Below are 23,681 nucleotides of genomic sequence, written 5' to 3'. Positions count from 1 at the left end.
GGAGTATTCCACAATATTAGGTAAAGTCAATAATTATTATTAATCTAGGATTCACAAAGAAAAGAAAAATATTAAAAACATAGAAAATCCATGCAGAAAAAGGTGCTGTTGTTCTCCTGGTTATTCTGAACTTCAAACCTATAAAGCGAATACTGCTGTAATCAATCAGTAAAACAATACCTGAAATCTTCTTATGTTCCAATTATCCAAGTGGAAACCTTTGTAATTTAGGCGTGTCTATTTCTTATTCCTTTCTCATTACTTTTGCCTCTGTCTAGCTTGGTTAACTGTAGTTGTGCAAAAATTTTGCATCTTTTTTTCCCATTTGTGCCAAACATGAAATTTTTCCAAAAAGTGTATAGAGCTTAGCGAAGGGTAGCATGACTTATCAAAGCAAGTTTACTATAAAAAAGAAACTTACAAACAAGGGAGTAGTTCACAACATTGTGTAAAGTCACTAATCTGTATAGGGCCTAACTTCGGGGGCCCCAATCTCATGATGGGGGACGCTAGCGTAATGTAACGTGTGCAGTATTCTGCTCCTGTGGGTGGAGAGGGGGCGTGCCAAATTTCACCTAAATCAGGTGAGAACTGTGGATTTGAATAGAGCGGGCTACTACAGATTTTGAGTTTTATATATACACTGCTCAAAAAAATAAAGGAAACATTCAAATAATACATCCAAGATCTGAATGAATGAACTATTCTCATTGAACACTTTGTTCTGTACAAAACTGAATGTGCCGACAACAAAATCACACAAAAATCATCAATGGAAATCAAATTTATTAACCAATGAAGGCCTGGATTTGGAGCCACACACAAAATTAAAGTTGAATGTTGAGAGTGTGTGGATCCCATCTGGAATGTAACATCCTTAAAACAAGTCAAAATGATGCTCAGTATTGTGTGTGGCCTCCACGTGCCTGAATGACCTCTCTACAACACCTGGGCATGCTCCTGATGAGGCTGTAAAAACCTGCAGGAAAGTGGGATGCAGTCACGCACGTGGAGGCAGAGCAAGGGTTAAACAGTTTTATTTACAGGGGGATGTGCTCCACGCAGTGAGTGAGGGATTGTAGGGTGACGACGAGGAATGGGGCAGAACTGGAAAGTTGGCAGAGTAGGTGGGGGACGAACGAAAGTTCAGTAATGAAGAGGTTAAACTTATCAGACTGTAGTCTTCTGTTGTGAGGGAGTACAGGGTTCCAACGGTGGCACCGGCAACAGCGGTGCGGGTTGTCTCGTCGCAGTCTCTGACAGGTGGGAATCCAATGGTGGCACCGACAACAGCGGCACATGCAGTCTCAAGTCTCTGTAAACGATAAAGAAACAGCCTCCGGGGAAAACAACAGGATGCTGGGTGGTGAGCAGAGGTCCTGCTCTCACCACTCTTAGTCACAAGTCTACACAGTGCCGCGCTCCTTGGTCAGTCCAGCTACTATTCTCAGGGGCTCAGATCAGTCTCTGCGCATGCCGGCCTGCATGCACTAGCGACTGTCTCAGGCTTGTCAAGGGAGTCTCCTATGGTGACAGAGGTTGGCGGCACCACATTTACACAGAGGGCAATCACCGCGTACTGTCGGTCTGTCTCAATCCTCAGCAGCAGGTCTCTTGAGTATGCGGTCACTCTTGGGGAGAGCGGGTGTGGTACTCACTGTCTCCTATTGTATGGTACCTGGCTTAGCTCCGCACGCTCCGCTCTGCTGACACAGCTCCACACAATCCGCTCTGCTGACACGGCTCTGCACACTCTGCTCTGCTGACACAGCTAATTCCCCCAGCAACACAGCTCCTATTCTGGGCAGCAGCATCACAGCCTGTCACAGGGCCAGCACTCTCTGGAGGGGGAAGCAGAGCGCGCTCTCCTCTGCGTGTTGCACTTACTTGGCACCAACTCCTGCTGTAGCGTGCGCTTTTCCTTCTTATACCCTTGTGTCAGTGTGCTCTCTCTGGGCTCTCCCTACCCTCCTCTGTCAGCAGGAAACTCTGTCTCTCCTCTCCTTCCCTCCTGCAGTAGGGGAAGGTCCGCCTCCCTCAGGCTTCCCCCCAGAAACAGAGGATGCAGCCTCTTCAGTTCCAGACCAGTTATGCAGGTACCCACGGTCTGGTCCACCTCCTTACAAGGTGGCGGATGGTCTCCTGAGGGATCTCCTCCCAGACCTGGACTAAAGCATCCGCCAACTCCTGGACAGTCTGTGGTGCAATGTGACGTTGGTGGATGAAGCGAGACATGATGTCCCAGATGTGCTCAATTGGATTCAGGTCTGGGGAACGGGCGGCCAGTCCATAGCTTCAATGTTTTCATCTTGCAGGAACTGTTGACACACTCCAGCCTCATGAAGTCTGGCATTGTCCTGCAATAGGAGGAATCCAGGGCCAACCGCACCAGCATATGGCCTCACAAGGGGTCTGAGGATCTCATCTCGGTACCTAATGGCAGTCAGGCTACCTTTGGCAAGCACATGGAGGGCTGTTCGGCCCCACACCATTACTGACCCACTGCCAAACCGGTCATGCTGAAGAATGTTGCAGGCAGCAGATCATTCTCCATGGCATCTCCAGACTCTGTCACGTCTGTCACATGTGCTCAGTGTGAACCTGCTTTCATCTGTGAAGAGCACAGGGTGCCAGTGGCGAATTTGCCAATCCTGGTGTTCTGTGGCAAATGCCAAGTATCCTGCATGGTGTTGGGCTGTGAGCACAACCCCATCTGTGGAAGTCAGGCACTCAGACCATCCTCTGTTGTGAGTTCATTTTCCCCTTCACTACTGAGGCCCGAGGAACTCCCTCTTCTGGTGAAGAAAGGTAGTGAGCCTGATTGTCAAACACCTGGGGCTGATGATGATGACTGGCTGAGTGGAGTTAATGACTGGATATAAGGCTGCCGACGCCCTTCTGGCCTGCGGGTGATTTCTCTGTGGACTTCTAGGAAACCAGTCTGATTCCTGCTCATCTAAAGCTAAGATTTCTGCTTTGCCTTTTTGCATTAGTGTTTTGTTTTCCTTGCTTTTCTGGATTCTGCCATTCCCTGCTGGGGTGAGCTGAATCTCCTTTTGCCTGTTGCTCTGTCTTCAGAATATTCCTGAGTACTGTCATAGCCTTTTTTGAAGCCTAGCGTCTTCAGGGCCTTTTTTACTGTCAGTTTGTTGGCTCTTATTTTCATAGGGTTTTTTCACGGATTGCAGAGAGCAGCCTTCCTGTCCTTTCCTATCTAAGCTAGCTTGGGCCCCATCTTTGCTCAGTCTATCTTTCTGTCTGTGTTTTGTTCTTTCTTCTTGCTTCACTGCCATTATATGTGGGGGGCTGCCTTTTGCTTTGGGGTCTGCTCTGGGGCAGTTTAGATTTCCCTTTCTGTCTTTAGGCTATGTAGTCCTCCGGCTGTGATCGAGGGGCCTAGGGCATCGTAGGAGCCCCCCACGGCTACTGCTAGTTGTGTTGATAGTTTCAGGGGTCTGCAATCCGATAGCTGCCAACTTCTCTGGTTTTCTGGACTTAGCTAGCATTTCTATTTTTGCCTCCTACGGTGACTCAATCATAACAGAATCACCCGCCATACCGCAGATCCTAGGGTACTCAATTGCAGGAAAGAATTGTATATAAAAAAAAAAAAAGGTGTGTATATTTTTTCCTCTATATCTCCGAGGCCGTAGGGGGAATTTTTTTTTCTCTCAATGGAGATAAAGCAATTGTCTGATCGTGTGGAGCAGCTCGCTGCGGAAGTGCGGGGAATTTCCGCCTACCTTGCTCATTCACATGCTGCTGAATCAAAGATTCCTACACCTGATGTATTTTTTGGGGATCGGTCTAAATTTTTGAATTTCAAAAATAATTGTAAATTATTTTTTGCCTTGAAGCCTAACTCGTCAGGGAGCTCCGCGCAGCAGGTTAAAATTGTTATCTCTTTGCTGCGTGGCGATCCCCAGGATTGGGCGTTTTCTTTGAAACCAGATGATCCTATTCTGACTAATGTGAACTCATTTTTTCAGGCCTTGGGGTTGTTGTATGACGAACCTAATGCCATTGATCAGGCTGAAAAGACCCTGCTGGCATTGAACCAGGGTCGTGATTCTGCAGAATTGTACTGTCAAAAATTCCGAAAGTGGGCAGTACTTACTACCTGGAATGATAATGCCTTGGCTGCTCTCTTTCGGAAGGGGTTGTCAGAAGCCGTAAAAGATACTATGGTGGGATTTCCTGTTCCCTCTGGTCTTGACGATTCTATGTCTTTAGCCATTCAGGTTGATCGGCGTTTGCGCGAACGCAGAGCTGCACGAGAGGTGTTGCCACCTGTTGAACAGATGTCTGAACCTATGCAATGTGATAGAGTTTTTTCCAGAGAGCAGCGTCAGGAGTTCAGAAGGCGTAATAAGTTGTGTTTTTTCTGTGGAGATGCCTCACATATTATTTCTGTCTGTCCTAAACGCGAGAAACGCCTTGCACACACGTTTTCTGTTGGTGGTGTTCAACCTAAGTTTCTTCTGGCTATTACTCTGATCTGCTCCCTGTCCACATTTTCCGCCAAGGCTTTTGTGGATTCGGGAGCAGCTCTAAACCTAATGGACTTGGATTTTGCTAAACGTTGTGGATTTCCGATGACACCTCTGCAGACGCCTATCCCTTTGAGGGGGATTGATGCTACTCCTTTGGCTAAAAATAAACCTCAGTTTTGGACCCAAGTGGTAATGCGGGTCGCCCCAGACCATCAAGAAAATTGCAGGTTTTTGGTGTTACATAATCTGCATGATATTATTGTTCTGGGGTTTCCCTGGTTACAAATTCATAATCCAGTTTTGGATTGGAAATCTGTGTCTGTGGTGAGTTGGGGTTGTCGGTGTGCCTTTAGTGAGGCTCCGGTGTTTTCCACCTCTCTTCAGTCGCATGATGTTCCTGATTATTTGGCGGACTTTTATGATGTATTTAGTGAGAATGAGTCTGCGTCTCTGCCTCCTCATAGGAGTTATGACTGTGCAATTGAACTGAGCCCGGGGTGTAAATTTCCCAAGGGTCGGCTCTTCAATTTATCTGTACCCGAGCATGAGGCTATGCGATCCTATATTAACCCCTTCACCCCCAAGGGTGGTTTGCACGTTCATGACCGGGCCAATTTTTACAATTCTGACCACTGTACCTTTATGAGGTCATAACTCTGGAACGCTTCCATGGATCCCGGTGATTCTGACACTGTTTTCTCGTGACATATTGTACTTCATGTTAGTGGTAAAATTTCATTCAAATAACTTGCGTTTATTTGTGAGAAAAACGGAAATTTGGCGAAAATTTTGAAAATTTCGCAATTTTCCAACTTTGAATTTTTATGCCCTTAAATCACAGAGATACAGCACACAAAAAACTTGATATCTAACATTTCCCACATGTTTACTTTACATCAGCACAATTTTGGAACCAAAATTTTTTTTTGTTAGGAAGTTATAAGGGTTAAAAGTTGACCAGCGATTTCTCATTTTTACAACACCATTTTATTTTTAGGACCACATCACATTTGAAGCCACTTTGAGGGGTCTATATGATAGAAAATACCCAAAAGTGACACCATTCTAAAAACTGCACCCCTTAAAGTGCTCAAAACCACATTCAAGAAGTTTATTAACCCTTTAGGTGCGTCACAGGAATTTTTTTGAATATTTAAAAAAAAATGAACATCTAACTTTTTTTCATAAAAAAAATACTTCAGGTTCAATTTTTTTTATTTTACCAAGGGTAACAGGAGAAATTGGACTGCAAAAGTTATTGTGCAATTTGTCCTGAGTACGCAGATACCTGATATGTGGGGGGAACCACTGTTTCGGTGCATGGCAGAGCTCAGAATGGAAGGAGCGCCGTTTGACTTTTTCAATGCAAAATTGGCTGGAATTCAGATTGGACGCCATGTCACGTTTGGAGAGTCCCTGATGTACCTAAACAGTGGAAACCCCCTACAAGTGACCCCATTTTGGAAACTAGACCCCCCAAGGAACTTATCTAGATATGTGGTGAGAACTTTGAACCCACAAGGGCTTTACAGAAGTTTATAACGTACAGCGGTACAATTAAAAAATCATATTTTTTCCACAAAAATGATCTTTTCACCCCAATTTTTATTTTTCCAAGGGTAACAGGACCCTAAAAGTTATTGTGCAATTTGTCCTGAGTACGCTGATACCCCACATGTGGGGGTAAACCACTATTTGGGCGCATGGCAGAGCTCGGAAGGGAAGCAGTGCCATTTAACGTTTTTGGCTGGAATTGAGATCGGACACCATGTCGCGTTTGGAAAACCCCTGATGTACCAAAACAGTGGAAACCCCCCACAAATGACACCATTTTGGAAACTAGACCCCCTAAGGAACTTATCTAGATGTGTGGTGAGAACTTTGAACCCCCATGGGCTTCACAGAAGTTTATAACATAAAGCCATACAATTAAAAAATCATATTTTTTCCACAAAAATGATCTTTTCACCCTCAATTCTTATTTTTCCAAGGGTAACAGGACCCTAAAAGTTATTGTGCAATTTGTCCTGAGTACGCTGATACCCCACATGTGGGGGTAAACCACTATTTGGGTGCATGGCAGAGCTCGGAAGGGAAGCAGCACCATTTGACGTTTTTGGCTGGAATTGAGATCGGACACCATGTCGCATTTGGAAAACCCCTGATGTACCAAAACAGTGGAAATCCCCCACAAATGACACCATTTTGGAAACTAGACCCCCTAAGGAACTTATCTAGATGTGTGGTGAGAACTTTGAACCCCCATGGGCTTCACAGAAGTTTATAACATAAAGCCATACAATTAAAAAATCATATTTTTTCCACAAAAATGATCTTTTCACCCTCAATTCTTATTTTTCCAAGGGTAACAGGACCATAAAAGTTATTGTGCAATTTGTTCTGAGTACGCTGATACCCCACATGTGGGGGTAAACCACTATTTGGGCGCATGGCAGAGCTCGGAAGGGAAGCAGCGCCATTTGACGTTTTTGGCTGGAATTGAGATCGGACACCATGTCGCGTTTGGAAAACTCCTGATGTACCAAAACAGTGGAAACCCCCACAAATGACACCATTTTGGAAACTAGACCCCCTAAGGAACTTATCTAGATGTGTGGTGAGCACTTTGACCCCCCCAGTGCTTCACAGAAGTTTATAATGCCCGGGCGTGAAAATAAATAATTCGTATTTTTTCCACAAACATGATCTTTTAGTCACCATTTTTTTATTTTCCCAAGGGTACCAAGAGAAATTGGACCGCAAAGTTGTTGTCCAATTTGTCCTGAGTATGCTGATACCCCATATGTGGGAGAAAACTACTGTATGGGCACACGTCGGGGCTCGGAAGGGAAGTAGTGACGTTTTGGAATGCAGACTTTGATGGAATGGTCTGCGGGTGTCATGTTGCCTTTGGAGAGCCCCTAATGTACCTAAACAGTGGAAACCCCCCACAAATGACACCATTTTGTAAACTAGACCCCCCAAGGAACTTATCTAGATGTTTGGTGAGCACTTTGAACCCCCCAGTGCTTCACAGAAGTTTATAACGCCCGGGCGTGAAAATAAAAAATTTGTATTTTTTCCACAAACATGATCTTTTAGTCACCATTTTTTTATTTTCCCAAGGGTACCAGGAGAAATTGGACCCCAAAAGTTGTTGTCCAATTTGTCCTGAGTATGCTGATACCCCATATGTGGGAGAAAACTACTGTATGGGCACACGTCGGTGCTCGGAAGGGAAGTAGTGACGTTTTGGAATGCAGACTTTGATGGAATGGTCTGCGGGTGTCATGTGCGTTTGGAGAGCTCCTGATGTACCTAAACTATTGAAACTCCCCACAAGTGACCCCATTTTCGACACTAGACCCCCCACGGAACTTATCTAGATGTGTGGTGAGCACTTTGAACCCCCAAGTGCTTCACAGAAGTTTATAACACTCGGACGTGAAAATAAAAAAATCATTTTTTTCCACAAAAATGATATTTTTGCCCCCAATTTTTTATTTTCCTAAGGGTAACAGGAGAAATTGGACCCAAAAAATTGTTTTGCAATTTGTCCTGAGTAGGCTGATACCCTACATGTGGGGGTAAAACACTGTTTGGGCGCATGGCAGAGCTTGGAAGGGAAGGAGCACCATTTGACTTTTTCAACTCAGAATTGGCTGGAATTGAGATCAGACGCCATGTTGCATTTGGAGAGCCCCTGATGTGCCCAAACAGTGGAAACCCCCAATTATAACTCCAACCCTAACCCCAACACACCCCTAATCTGAGCCCTAACCCTAGCCCTAACCCTAGCCCGAACCCTAACCCTAGCCCTAACCCTAGCCCTAACCCTAGCCCTAACCCTAAGGCTGTGTGCACACGCTGCGGATTTTGCTGCGGTTCCGCAGCGGTTTTGGCTGCTGCGGACCCGCAGCAGTTTCTGCTGCGGTGTACAGTACCATGATTCCCTATGGGAATCAAAAACCGCAGTGCAGACGGTGCGGAATTTTCCGCGCGGATTATCTGCGGTTTTCAATCCACAGAAAGAATTGACATGTCAATTCTTTCTGCAGATTCTCCTGCGGTTTGCCATCTCCTCTATTGAGGAGATGAAAAACCGCAGGACAAAACCGCAGAGCAATCCGCAGGTAAAACCGCAGGTCTTTTGACCTGCGGTTTCACCTGCGGATTTTACAAAATCTGCGCGGATGAATCCGCACCTAATCCGCAGCGTGTGCACACAGCCTTACCCTAACGGGAAAATGGAGATAAATACTTTTTTTTAAATTTTATTATTTTTCCCTACCTAAGGGGGTGATATCGGGGGGGTTTGATTTACTATTTATGGCGGTTTTTATGTTTGGCGGCTGTCGCACGCTAAAAGACGCTTTTTATTGTAAAATAGTTTTTGCATCACCACATATTGAGAGCTATAATTTTTCCGTATTTTGACCCACCGAGTCATGTGAGGTCTTATTTTTTGCGGGACGAGTTGACGTTTTTATTGGTACCATTTTCGGGCACGTGACATTTTTTGATCGCTTTTTATTCCTATTTTTGGGACGCAGAATGAACAAAAACCAGCGTTTCATGAATTTCTTTTGGGGGGGCGTTTACACCGTTCCGCGTGCGGTAAAATTGATAAAGCGGTTTTATTCTTCGGGTCAGTACGGTTACAGCGATACCTCATTTGGGTCGTTTTTTTATGTTTTTGTCGGTTTTATGCAATGAAAACTATTTTATATAAAAAATAATTATTTTTGCATCGCTTTATTCTGCGAGCTATAACTTTTTTATTTTTTCGCTGATGATGCTGTATGGCAGCTTGTTTTTTGCGGGACAAGATGACGTTTTCAGCGGTACCATGGATATTTATATGCGTCTTTTTTGATCGCGCGTTATTACACTTTTTGTTTGGCGGTATGATAATAAATCATTATTTTTTGCTTCGTTTTTTATTTTTATTTTTTAAGGGGTTCGCTAAAAGGGTTAACTAATGGGACAGTTTTATAGGGCGGGTCGTTACGGACGCGGCGATACCTAATATGTGTACTTTTATTGTTTTTTTTATTATTATTTCCAAAAAATGGATTTATTGGGGGAATATTTTTTTTTTTTTTTCTAATTTATTTGGCGATTTTTTATTAATTATTTTTACACTTTTTTTATTTTTTTTTTACTTTATTAAATAGTCCCAGGTGGGACATCACTGTCCTGTGACAGATCGCTGATCTGTCACATCACAGATCACTGTGACAGATCAGCGATCTGACACAGGCACTGCAGAAGGCTTCCTCATGCCTGCGCTTTGCAGGCACTGAGGAAGCCAGCTTCCTCAGGCCCCCGAAGGCCCCCGTCGCCATCTTGGATTCGGGGGCCTGGAGGAAAGGAGTCCCCCGTAGCAGCGCTGCACATTGCGCTGCCGTGGGGGGCTCAGGGAAGCACGGAGGGAGCCCCCTCCCTGCCGATGCTTCCCTTTAACTCCCGGTACACCGCGATCATTTTGAGTACCTGGTGATGCCTTTTGGGCTCACTAATGCCCCTTCTGTCTTCCAGTGCTTCATGAACGATATTTTCCGAGATTTTGTCGATAAATTTTTGATTATCTATATGGATGATATTTTGATCTTCTCCAAGGATTGGGATTCTCATGTGGAACATATTCGGACTGTGTTCCGGATCTTGAGGGAGAATTCCCTGTATGTCAAAGGATCTAAATGCCTTTTTGGAGTACAGAGGATTTCTTTTTTGGGATTTATTTTGTCCCCGTCAACTATTGAAATGGACCCGGCCAAGGTACAGGCCATTTACGATTGGGTTCAGCCCACTTCTTTGAAGGCCCTCCAGAAGTTTTTGGGTTTTGCTAATTTTTATCGGAAATTTATAGCAAAATTTTCTAGTATTGCCAAGCCATTGACTGATTTGACTAAGAAGGGTGCTGATGTGTTAAATTGGTCTCCGGAGGCTGTTTCTTCCTTTCAGGAGCTGAAGCGAAGATTCACCTCCGCCCCAGTTTTGCGGCAACCTGATGTCTCACTTCCGTTCCAGGTAGAGGTGGATGCTTCTGAGATTGGTGCAGGAGCTGTTTTGTCCCAAAAGGATCCTGTAACATCTAAAATGAATCCCTGTGCTTTCTTTTCCCGAAAGTTCTCTCCATCTGAACGTAACTATGATGTGGGGAATCGGGAACTGTTAGCCATGAAATGGGCATTTGAGGAGTGGAGACATTGGTTGGAGGGAGCTAAGTATCAAGTCGTGGTCCTCACTGACCACAAGAATTTGATTTACCTAGAGTCGGCTAAGTGCTTGAACCCTAGACAGGCTAGGTGGGCCTTGTTTTTTACACGTTTTGATTTTGTGGTTTCTTTTCTTCCTGGAACTAAGAATGTCAAGGCTGACGCCCTTCTCTAGGAGCTTCTTTGCTGATTCTCCTGTGGTGACCAAGCCTGCTACCATCTTAGGCGAAGGGGTAGTTCTTTCTGCCATCTCGCCCGATTTGAGACGTGCTCTGGAAGAGTTCCAGGAGGACAAACCTGAGCGTTGTCCCAGTGGAAAGTTGTATGTTCCTGACCAGTGGAAGAAGAGAGTGATGTCTGAAGTTCATTGCTCTGCTTTGGCTGGTCATCCAGGTATTTTTGGTACTAGAGATCTGGTGAGTCGGTCTTTTTGGTGGCCCTCCTTGTCTCGTGATGTCAGGAATTTTGTGCAGTCCTGTGGGACGTGCTCCCGGTCTAAATCGTGTTCTCGCTCTAGTGGGTTGTTGATGCCTTTGCCTGTCCCCAAGAGGCCATGGACCCATATTTCAATGGATTTCATATCTGATATGCCTGTCTCTCAAAGGATGACTGTTATTTGGGTGATTTGTGATAGGTTCTCTAAGATGGTTCATCTTGTACCATTCCCTAAGTTGCCGTCCTCCTCTGAATTGGTGCCCCTGTTTTTACAACAGGTGGTTCGCTTGCACGGGATTCCTGAGAACATTGTATCTGACAGAGGAGTCGAGTTTGTGTCTAGATTTTGGAGAACTTTCTGTTCCAAGCTGGGAATTCAGTTGTCCTTCTCCTCTGCTTTTCACCCTCAGACCAATGGGCAGACAGAGAGAACAAACCAGACCTTGGAGTCATATTTGAGATGTTTTATTTCTGCTGATCAGGATGATTGGGTTTCATTTTTGCCCTTGGCCGAATTTGCTTTAAATAATAGAGTTAGTTCTGCCACTTTGATGTCACCTTTTTTTTGTAACTTTGGGTTTCATCCTCGATTTTCTTCAGGGCAGGTGGAGCCCTCTGCCTGCCCAGGTGTTGACACTGTGGTGGAGAGAATGCACCAGATCTGGGACCAAGTGGTGGATAAGTTATCTCTCTCTCAGGAAAAGGCCCAGCGGTTTTCCAACCAACATAGGATCATTGGTCCCCAGTTTAAGGTTGGTGATGTGGTGTGGTTATCATCAAAAAATATTGCTATGAAGGTGGCTTCTCCTAAGTTTAAGCCTAGATTTATGGACCTTACAAGATTTTGGAGATTATTAATCCGATCTCTTTTCGTTTGGCTCTTCCTGTCACATTTAAAATCCATAATGTGTTCCATAAATCTTTGTTGAAGAGGTATGTTGAACCTGTTGTTCCGGGGGTTGCACCTCCAGACCCTGTATTGGTTGAAGGTAACATGGAATATGAGGTAGAGAAAGTACTGGATTCCCGTCTGGCTAGACGGAGACTCCAGTATTTGGTTAAGTGGAAGGGTTATGGTCAGGAGGATAATTCCTGGGTCTCTGCCTCTGATATTCATGCCAAAAGATTGGTGCGTGCCTTTCATCGGGCTCACCCTGATCGCCCTGGTGGCGTGGTTGAGGGTTCGGTGACCCCTCCTCAAGGGGGAGGTACTGTTGTGAGTTCATTTTCCCCTTCACTACTGAGGCCCGAGGAACTCCCTCTTCTGGTGAAGAAAGGTAGTGAGCCTGATTGTCAAACACCTGGGGCTGATGATGATGACTGGCTGAGTGGAGTTAATGACTGGATATAAGGCTGCCGACGCCCTTCTGGCCTGCAGGTGATTTCTCTGTGGACTTCTAGGAAACCAGTCTGATTCCTGCTCATCTAAAGCTAAGATTTCTGCTTTGCCTTTTTGCATTAGTGTTTTGTTTTCCTTGCTTTTCTGGATTCTGCCATTCCCTGCTGGGGTGAGCTGAATCTCCTTTTGCCTGTTGCTCTGTCTTCAGAATATTCCTGAGTACTGTCATAGCCTTTTTTGAAGCCTAGCGTCTTCAGGGCCTTTTTTACTGTCAGTTTGTTGGCTCTTATTTTCATAGGGTTTTTTCTCGGATTGCAGAGAGCAGCCTTCCTGTCCTTTCCTATCTAAGCTAGCTTGGGCCCCATCTTTGCTCAGTCTATCTTTCTGTCTATGTTTTGTTCTTTCTTCTTGCTTCACTGTCATTATATGTGGGGGCTGCCTTTTGCTTTGGGGTCTGCTCTGGGGCAGTTTAGATTTCCCTTTCTGTCTTTAGGCTATGTAGTCCTCCGGCTGTGATCGAGGGGCCTAGGGCATCGTAGGAGCCCCCCACGGCTACTGCTAGTTGTGTTGATAGGTTCAGGGGTCTGCAATCCGATAGCTGCCAACTTCTCTGGTTTTCTGGACTTAGCTAGCATTTCTATTTTTGCCTCCTACGGTGACTCAATCATAACAATCCTCATGGAGTTTCTAACTGTTTGTGCAGACACATGCACATTTGTGGACTGCTGGAGGTCATTTTGCAGGGCTCTGGCAGTGCTCCTCTTGTTCCTCCTTGCAAAAAGGCTGAGGTAACGGTCCTGCTGCTGGGTTTTTGCCCTCCTACAGCCCTCTCCACATCTCTTGGTGTACTGGCCTGTCTCCTTGTAGCGCCTCCAGCTTCTGGACACTACGCTGACAAACACAGCAAACCTTTTTGCCACAGCTTGCATTGATGAGCCATCCTGGATGAGCTGCACTACCTGAGCCACTTGTGTGGGTTGTAGAGTCCGTCTTTGCTACCACGAGTGTGAAAGCACAACCAACATTCAAAACTGACCAAAACATCAGCCAGAAAGCATTGGTACTGAGATATGGTCTATAGTCCCCACCTGCAGAACCACTCCTATATTGAGTGTGTCTTCATAATTGCCAATAATCTCAATCTGTTGTCTATTCCATTTGCACAAGAGCATGTGAAATTGATTGTCAATCAGTGTTGCTCCCTAAGTAGATAGTTTGATTTCACAGAAGGTTGATTTACTTGGAGTTATATTCCGTTGTTTAAGTGTTCCATTTATTTTTTTGAGCAGTGTATATAAACAAATGTATTGCCAAAGAATTTTAGACCTTAAGGCCTCAGTCAGATGATCCTTTTCTGTCAAAAAAGGACAGATTTTTATCAGCGAATCTGATTTTTCATCAGTGTTTGGTCAGTGTGTTTGTTTTAATCAGCAGGTTACATCCCCATGGTCAGTAACGGGCAGTGCTTTGAATGAAGCACATGTCCGCTCCGTCCATAGCGCTGCCGGCTTTTGAACACAGGTGATTCCGCATGTTTTCATTGAACCGTGCGTAATCACCGCATCCTATACATTGCACTGGTGATATTTATCTTGCAGAGATTCGCATCTCTGCAAGATAAATAGACATGCTGCTGTCTGGAAAGACGCGCCGCATATCCATCTCCGCAGGGAAGCCGCGGGCGCCAGTGCATGTGCAATAAAGTGCAGGAGTTGCGTATGTCACCACGGAACAGACGGACCACCAGTTAAAGAGGAGGTTTATTTACAGGGATTAATACAGGAAAAATAACAGTGCAGTATTGATATTATTAGAACCAACTCTGAAAACAGTCAAAGAGGAATAAACAGGATTTAACAATCTTATAAGGGGTTTTCCTATGAAGGCACTTATCAGTCTGAAGAGGGAGGTCTTGATTGAAGGGTCGAGCTTCTCCCACGCTGGCGCCAAATCACCAACAGAGCTTGTCGCCTGTAGTCCTTCTGTACTTTTTGTCTTCACATTCCTCCACGGGGTCCCCGCTGCTTTGAGTCTTTTGTCTAAGCACAACAGCCTCTCGCAGGGGAAACAACACTCTGTCCCCTGTTAGATCTCTCAGCAGGAATCAGGGGCTCTGCACCAGCATTGCGGGTACCGGAGCTAAGCGCGGGGGTCACGGTCCCTGCACGGATCACTGTCTCTGCACGTGCTGCTGTCTCCACACTAGCTGCTGTCTCTGCACTGGCGGGTGTCTGCACTAGCTGCTGTCTCTGCACTGGACAGACTTCACATGGGGGTCAGGACACACCTCATCTGTCACTTCAAGCTCCAGCTTCATGTAGTCATGGGCTACGGTCTCTGCTCTGGCCTCCGTCTCTATACAGGCCTCTGCCTCTGCACGGGTCTCAGTCTCTCCACAGGGATCAGGATGCACCTTTGCTGTCACTGCAGTACCCGGCCTCACGTACTCACGGTCTGCATGTGCACTGTACCCCGGTCTTTACTCTGTCAACGGGAGCTCTGTCTCTCTCCCCATCTGTGTCAGCGTCCTCTACTGACGCCTTTCCCGGCTGCTCTGAGGAAAGTGTGCGCTCTTTTCCTGCTCTCTGCTCGGCTGTCTTCCTGGGCCCAGCCCCTTCTGTCCCCCGAGGAACATGCTGCCCTGCACATTTTAAATGCCGTTTTTCTTGTCAAGAGGTGTGTTTTTTTATTTTGCCCAAAGAAGTCCTCAATGTGTGAACATACCCTGAATGATTTTCTCATATGCCATTAATAAAAAAACAAAAATACATTTCCGTGTCTTTTCCACCCATTACAGTGATGAAAATAGACAATATATAGATGGCATTGTGTGCTGGCTGGGATTTTTCTAGACCCATACAAATGTATGGGTGATTTTTTATCCATGACTCAGATGAAAAACAGACAATGGACCTACTAAGAATACGCCTTCTATTCATGAAAATCAGAGAGAACATGTGCGTGAAAACTGACATCTGTATGGAGATTAAAACAACATAGTAACATAGTTTTGAAGACTGAAGGAAGACTTTATGTCCACCTAGTTCAGCTTATTTTTAGTGCAGCTGTTCTGCATTGTTGATCCTGGGGAAGGCAAAAAACCCACAGAGTAGAAGCCAATTTTCTCCATAGGGAAAAAAATTCCTTCCCCTAAGCTGGGTCAACCATCTACCTATAATATTATGTTATTTGTAACCTTCTATACTGTTACTCACAAGAAAAGCATCCATTCCTTTCTTAAATTCATTCAGTGAGTTGGCCATCACCACTTCCTCAGGAAGAGAATTCCAGAGTCTCAATGCTCTTACCGTGAAGAACCCTCTTCTATGCTGGTGCAGAAATTGTCTTTCCTCCAAATGAAGAGAATGCCCCCTTGTTCTTGTCACAGTCCTTGGTACAAACAGTTCATTGGAGAGACCTCTGTATTGCCCTCTGATATACTTGTACATATATATTAGGTCTCCCCTAAGTCTTCTCTTTTCTAGAGTAAATAGACCTAATTTTGATAACCTTTCTGGGTATTGTAGTGAACCAACTCCATTTATCATTTTAGTAGCCCGCCTTTGAACCCTTTCAAGTTCAGTAATGTCTTTCTTGAGCACCGGCGTCCAAAATTGCACACAATACTCCAAGTGTGGTCTGACGAGTAATAGGTACAGAGGGAGAATTATGTTTTCATCTCGTGTCCCCAGACCTCTTCTAATGCATCCCATGACCCTATTTGCTTTGGTGGCAGCTGCCTGACACTGGGCACTCCAATTTAGCTTCTTATTGACTAAGATGCCTAAGTCTTTTTCCATGTCTGATTTCCCCAGCAGTTTCCCATTTAGTAAGTAATTGTAGCATCTGTTTCTCCTTCCCATGTGCATAACTTTACACTTATCTGTGTTAAACCTCATTTGCCATTTTTCAGCCCAATTCTCCAATTTTCTCAAATCTGTCTGTAGTTGCAAACTGTCCTCCTTTGTGTTAACTACCTTACATAGTTTTGTATCATCTGCAAATACTGATATTTTACTGTGTAAGACATCCACTAGATCATTAATAAATATATTAAAGAGTAGGGGGCCCAATACAGAACCCTGTGGTACCCCACTAGTAACCCTGGCCCACTACTGTAATACAGTACGTTCACCAGATTTTGCAGCAAGTAAGACATTTGCTCAGACTTTATTACCTTGAGCATCATGTACACATCAGCGTCCCCATGGTACCATGCTGCCTCTTGGATTCCAGCTTGAGGATCCTTCTCATTTCTCAAACAGGGATATTTTTCAAAATCTTCAATTGAGTAAGGAAAACCTCGCTTGTTCACCATTATCCAATATTTAATGGTTCTAAGCTTTGTGAAAGAAAAAAAATAGTTCCATGGTGAGTAGGATTTTTTAAATCAGATGATGGGAACAATTTTTTCTGCCAAGGGCCATTTACATATTTATACCTTCCTTCGGGTGTCATACAAATCGCGCTCTATTTCCTCACACAAAGTATGTCCTGACATTGGAACTGGTGCCAGAACGAAATCTTTCATTGCACGCATCTCAGCATTAATGTGAAAAGCTATGGTGGTCTACAACCCTGGGCCTCTAGTTGTCGCAAAAAACATAACTCCCAACATACCAAAAAGTCAGAGACTTTCATTGCATGCTGGGACGTGGAGTATTGCAAAATCTGGAGAGCTAATGCATAAATATTATTCTGATCTACTAAACTAATCTCCTGCATGATTAGAAAGTGCTGGGAGTACAGCATTGATGACTTGCACCTTTCAGATAAGGTCTCTGTAGGGAATAGGTCAGCACAGCATAGTTTAGCTGGGTCACATTACAAACCATTTTATCCTCTTTTCTTCTCTCATAGCACTGTCAGATCTGTTGTGCTACCCTCCCCCCCACTGCTTGTCTGGAGATGAGTCACACTTGTGTCTATTGTGCTCAAAGTAACTTTTGAACACAATAGATATATCTGATTACTGACACAATGGACAAGCAGTATGGGGAGATGGGCAGTACAGTAGACCTGACAGTACTATGAGAGTAGGAGAGCTGATATAATTGTTTGTAATGTGGCACATCTATACTCAGCTGTGCTGCCCTTTAAACCTCAGGGATCTTATCTGAAAGGTGTGATCCATCTGCTCTCTAAGTTCCCAGCACTTTCTAATCCTGCAGGAGGTTAGATCAAGATATCAGATCTGTATCTTTACATCTCACACACTGAGAAATCTAAGCTTTTGTGAGAGTGTATTCTTTTTCTGCTGTGTTGCTGCTTGATTATGACTGGGCAACTTATACAGGTACAATAATTACATGCCTCCAATGAAAACTATATGATAACACCCACTTGGACTTAACAAAAGTTAACTTTTTGGGTGCCAGGTCATTTGACTTCTAATATCTCTGCAACAGAGAGAAAATATTGTATTGGGCTCTAAAGCTACAATTACATTTCATGTCCAGTTCAGGATAAAGAATTTGGTGAAAGGTCCCCTTTAACTAATTTATCAGTTTTATAATATTAGAATTGCCATTTTTTGCCTGTGGATAAAAAGTGATTTAGACATCAGTATCCGAAAAGATTCTTTACAGTTAGAGTAATCAGATTGTGAAAACATCCATGTATATATCTGAGATTTTATCTATACTTTATCATATATTCTAACCAGGCTGCTTCTGAAGTAATCACCATGTACGGTATAAGAGAATGCTAGGTATTGATTTATTGACAGCTAAGGAACATTGAATCTTACCAAGGAACTGATTGCATCAAATGTTTTTCGCTTCCTATTGATTAATACTCCTGTATCCACTGAGCGCACAGAACACAGTGATCCAGAATCTGCTTGAACTTCCAGATTTACTTTTTCTCCCGGGTGCACCTCTTCTTTAGAGAACTTAAGCAGAACCTTCAAAGAAACAATATGATGTACATGCTAAAAATTCAGCGATCATTGTTAAACAACCTTTTCTTGGAATAGAAAATCAGGGGGTTGTCCACTTTAACAATATTAAAAAGGATAGAATGGATTAAAAAAAAATAAAAGCTGTACTCTGATTTTACTTTAATTCTGATGCTATCTGGTGCTGTGACGTTCTCTAATCTGCAGCAACGCTGACATCTAGTCACACATAGTAGACATTTGATCAATGCAGCCAATCGCTTGCAGAGTCCAGTGTTTGACTTAGTGGTCATTACTAGAGATGAGCAAATCCAAACTTAAAAGTTCGGGGTTTGTACCAGACAGTTAGTGTCTGGTGCTAAATGCCAAACATGGAATTTCCCCAAAAGTCTGTTGCAATGTTCAGAGTTCCGGGGGAAGTCTAAGAGAGAGAGAGAGAGAGAAAAATGTTGTGGTTCAAAAGTCCAGGTCACCATTATTTTCAATGGGTTTGGGTTCTGGTTCAAGTTTTGGTGTCCAAACCGAACTTTGGGTTGGGGTCGGGTTCCAGAACTCGAACTTCCACAGGTCCACTCATCCCTAGTCATTTCTTGTCTTTGGAGAAGTACCAGAAAGTAGCAAGGGATTCGGAAGCAGTGGGTGATTAATCAGGTTTAGTATTTCTTCTCTTTAATGAAATTCTGAGCTTTTTTTATGCTGAAGTGAACAACCCCTTTGAATGGGCTGCTTTTTTTCCTCTACAGTGCCGCGCAATTTCATTTTTTCATCCCCTTCTTCCAAAAGCCAAAGTTTTTAATTTTACTGTAAAATTAGACTTTTGAGGGCTTGTTTTTTTTGCAGGATGACTTGTAATTTGATTGACATCATTCATTTTACTATACAATGTGTTAGGGTTTGCGGATCACACCAAATCTAAATTATGAGAAGGTGCGATCGCAACCTGGGGTCCACCGTGCAGTGATGGAGGAATCGCGGCTAGGAAACAATGGTGGAGGGTAGCTGCGAACAAGCACTGAGTTAAACGTCACTCGGTGTGAACAGAGTGCTAAGTACCTGACTCTGTTACTCCACAGAGCAGCACACAAACAGAGAGCACTCTAAGTTATGCCCTGTTAGATGTCACAGGAGTATAGAAGAAATTACGCTAGTTGGGGACCCTATGACTTAACCCGCAAGGAAGACTAAGCTGGTGGTTGAGCCTGCTCTAACACACAGTTTTGTGCAAGTCAGCACATGCAACGACGACGCAGATGCTAAGCTCAAGCGGGAGTTCCCACCCTACACTGCCTGTCTAGACACTCACCCAAGAGCTAGTAGCAGGACACGTGCACACAGGGTGGTAACGCTTCCACCAACACACCAAACGCATGTTATCTTAGCGTGCCAATGCACACACCAGAGAACCTTTTATACCTTCCTGTTCATGTCCAGTCTGACAGGACCTTGCTCGTGGGTCAATCAGGAACTGCCGCGTCACCTGAGCAGCTGAAAACCGATCACCAATGAGAGGTCGCCTCACGAGCTTTCTCAGTGGAGTGATTTCTGGACTTAGACCCAGGAACATCTGTTCGCTGCTGCCTATTGCTGGATGCTATAGCTTTGACTGGGGAGCCAACAGTAACCAAGCGAACAGCATGAGTCTGAGCAAGACGCTGGCACCAACGAATTTGCTGAGAAGTAGCCACAGTGGCTGAAGCTGAATGGGAGACTGCAGAGGATGACACAGCTTGGGATCCACCCTGTGCAGCGGGAGAATCCTGGTGCCTATCATTACCCCCCTGCCAAGCCTTGCTCCTCTCGAAGGTTGCAATGAGCTGGGGAGCATGAATGTGCTTCTGGGTCCTATCCTCCGGTACATGACCCTTTCAATGGACACAAAAATATTTTTGCCATGCACCACCTTGGACTCGATAATCGTGTTCATATGGACTCTACATGCAGCTTTATATTACAAGCTGAGAACCACACTAAATCGCTGGGCGCGAAGACATGAGCGGGGCGGCGATGAGCATCAGAGGAGCCCCTATCTCTCTCCTTAGAGGCCTTGATGGCATCCTGTGTGCAGTCCCAGATGTTACGAGCCTCCACAGCCCAGTCCACCACCCTAGAGTTGGAAGACGAAATGGGCATGGGCATGGAAACACGCGGATGCTGACCGTAATTATGAAGGAACGGTGTCTGTTCTGTAGAATCGGCGACGGCATTATTATGGGCAAACTCTACCCATGGTAGTAAGGATGCCCAGTCATCATGCCTGGCAGAGACAAAGTGCCGTAAATACGTGACCAGAGACTGATTGGCTTTCTCCACCAATCCGTTCATCTCAGGATGATATGCTGAAGAGAGATTAAGCTCACTACTGAGCAGCCGACAGAGCTCTATCCAGAACAGAGAAGCGAACTGGGGACCCCAGTCACTGACTATTTTATCAGGCATCCTGTGGAGATCGAAGACATGTTTCACGGAAAACATGGCCAGAGCCCATGCCGATGGTACACGCGCAACTGGAACTAGATGTACCATTTTGGAGAAATGATCGATGACTACCTAGATGACAGTATTGTTACGGGACTTGGACCAGCCCACAATGAACTCCATCCAGATCATTTCTAAGGGTATATCTGTCACCGGTAAGGGATGTACAGTAACAAGCCCGCGGGCCTCTGCCGGGAAGGCCGGTTCTTGGCACAAGAAACACATGCCTGAACGTAGTTCCTGATGTCATGTGCCATCCGCGGCCACCAATATGACTTCGCCAGAAGCTCAGTAGTCCTCTTGGTCTCGAAGTGCCCACTCAACTTAGATGTGTGAGCCCAAGAGAGGACCTCCGGCTGCAGGTTCGGTGGTACAAGAGTCTTGTCCGGAGGCACTGACTCTAGTGAAACTGAAGCCACCATTCGCAGACTCTCCGACAGAACAATTAGCCGTGGCTCATCCCCTTCTTCGGAAGAGATGACGGAACAGAACAAGGCGTCAGCCCATAAATTCTTCTCCCTTGAGAGAAAGCGTATGGTAAACTTAAATCAGAAGAAGAATAGAGACCACCTGGCCTGGCGAGAATTTAGCCGTTGGGCCGTCTGCAGATAGAGCAGATTCTTATGGTCTGTGACCACTTGGAAGGGATGCCGAGCTCCCTCCAGGAGACATCTCCATTCGCAGAAGGCCAACGTCATGGCCAGTAGCTCCCTGTCCACAATGGAATAATTCTTCTCTGCCGGTGAAAATGACTTAGAGAAGAAGAAGCAGGGCCGTTTCTGACCGTTAGCATCCTTTTGGTATAACACAGCTCCCGCACTGACGGAAGAGGCATCGACTTCCAGAATAAAGGACTTATCCACATATGGCTGATGTAACACAGGAGCCCTAGCAAAATGGGACTTTAAGGAGACAAAGGCCTCAGAGACCTTCTTAGACCATAGCTTAGGGTTAGCTCACTTCTTGGTGAAGGCGACCAAGGGAGCCGCCAGAGTAGAGAAGTGGGGAATGAACTGGCGGTAGTAGTTAATAAATCCCATAAAGCACTGCACCGCTTTAAGGGAATGTGGCTCCTGCCAGTTCAACGCCGTTTACATCTTGGCAAGATCCATAGCCAAACCCGTGGCTGAGATGATATAGCCAAGGAATGGTAGGGACACCTGCTCAAAAACACACTTCTCAAGTTTGGTGTAGAGAGAGTTGGCACACAAGAGTTCAAAGACTTTGGCAACATCTCTACGATGAGCATCCAGATCGGAAGAGAAAATAAGGATGTCATCCAAATAGACAAATACCAAAGTGGATAACATCTCCCGAATGATGTCATTGACAAAGTCCTGGAAGATGGCAGGGGCATTACAGAGACCGAATGGCATTACCAAGTATTCGCAATGCCCATCCCGAGTGTTAAAGGCAGTCTTCCATTTGTCACCCTCTCGAATACGTATTAGATTATAGGCGCCACGCAGATCTAATTTGGTAAATATCCTCGCACCGCGCAGTCTGTCGAACAGCTCAGAGATAAGTGGCAGAGGATATTTATTTTTAAGGGTAATGGCATTCAGACCCCTATAATCTATGCAAGGATCGAGTTCCCTGTTGTTCTTTTTGACGAAGAAGAACCCAGCTCCAGCAGGAGACACTGACTTCCTAATAAATCCCCTCACTAGATTCTCCTTTATATACTCCGACATCGCCTCAGTCTTCAGGAGCGACAAAGGGTAAACACGCCCGTGAGGGTTCTCTGCCCCTGGCATGAGGTCAATCGGGCAATCATAGGGACGATGAGGAGTAAGAGTCTCCGTGACCTTCTTAGAAAACACGTCCGCATACTGCTAGTAGTGCTTGGGAAGCGAGGTTAGATCAGCAGTAACCAAGTGAACAGCACGAGTCTGAGAAAGACGCTGGGACCAATGTCTTTGCTGAGCAGCATCCACTGAAGCTGAATGGGAGACCGCAGAGGATGATACAGCTTGGGATCCACGCTGTGCAGTGGGAGAATCCCAGCGCCTAACACAATGTACCTGAAAAATTAGAAAAAAAACTCCAAGTGCATTGAAGATGCACAAAAAACTTCAATTTCTGATGTTAGTTTTGGGTTTCGTTTTTATTCAAAATTTCCACCTTAACCAGGTTCCTTGTATCATGTTCTAACATGCTTTATGCATGTAATAGCCCTCTGTGTCTGTACTGTTACGTCCTTAGGCTGATAACCGGTTCATGCAGCATTACATGAACACCCGATTGTTACACTATGGCTGGTCCCAACAGTGAGAGCAATTGTTACCATCCACCTTCGTGTCTCCCTCATTCCTCTTGTTATCTGTTTTGATCTATGTGTTTATTGTTATTCTGTAATGTCTTTTATTGTCTGTTCAAGTTCCCTCTAAAATGTAATGTGCTGCGGAATATGTTGGCGCTATAGAAAAAAAATATTATTATAATAATCTTTATATAGCGCTAACATATTCCGCAGCGCTTTACAGTTTGCACACATTATCATCACTGTCCCCGATGGGGCTCACAATCTAAATTCCCTATCAGTATGTCTTTGGAATGTGGGAGGAAACAAAGAGTACCCGGAGGAAACCCACGCAAACACGGGGAGAACATACAAACTCCTTGCAGATGTTGTCCTTGGTGGAATTTGAACCCAGGACTCCAGCGCTGCAATGCTATCCAATGAGCCACCGTGCTGCCCTATTGTGTGTATTTTGTTGTATAATTGACTTAGGAACATTATTCTTCATCTTCAGGTCAATATGACTACAGCTAGAAAATGGCAAATCTTTGCTGGTCGCGCCGTTTCCTACAAAAAT

General features: G+C 44.9%; 1 protein-coding gene across 2 annotated transcripts in view; it reads right to left on the bottom strand.

The window, feature by feature from the left end:
• LOC141049752 (alpha-2-macroglobulin-like protein 1) overlaps positions 1 to 23,681 on the bottom strand; it is a 164,499-nt gene that overhangs the window by 54,747 nt on the left and 86,071 nt on the right. The window contains exons 15-16 of one of the 2 annotated variants that reach the window (XM_073546478.1): positions 18,238 to 18,393; positions 16,666 to 16,830 (exon numbers count right to left, since the gene is read on the bottom strand). In XM_073546478.1, the coding sequence (XP_073402579.1) occupies positions 16,666 to 16,830; positions 18,238 to 18,393 (321 nt within the window). The remainder of the gene's footprint in view (positions 1 to 16,665; positions 16,831 to 18,237; positions 18,394 to 23,681) is intronic. The other variant, XM_073546479.1, reaches the window with a different exon arrangement.

The sequence above is a fragment of the Dendrobates tinctorius genome, unplaced genomic scaffold (assembly GCF_039654945.1).
Source record: "Dendrobates tinctorius isolate UK_male_01 unplaced genomic scaffold, ASM3965494v1 ptg000147l, whole genome shotgun sequence".
Classification (NCBI taxonomy): Eukaryota; Metazoa; Chordata; class Amphibia; order Anura; family Dendrobatidae; genus Dendrobates; species Dendrobates tinctorius.
Note: the sequence above shows the minus strand (reverse complement) of the source record. Positions and strands in the feature narration are given on the sequence as shown.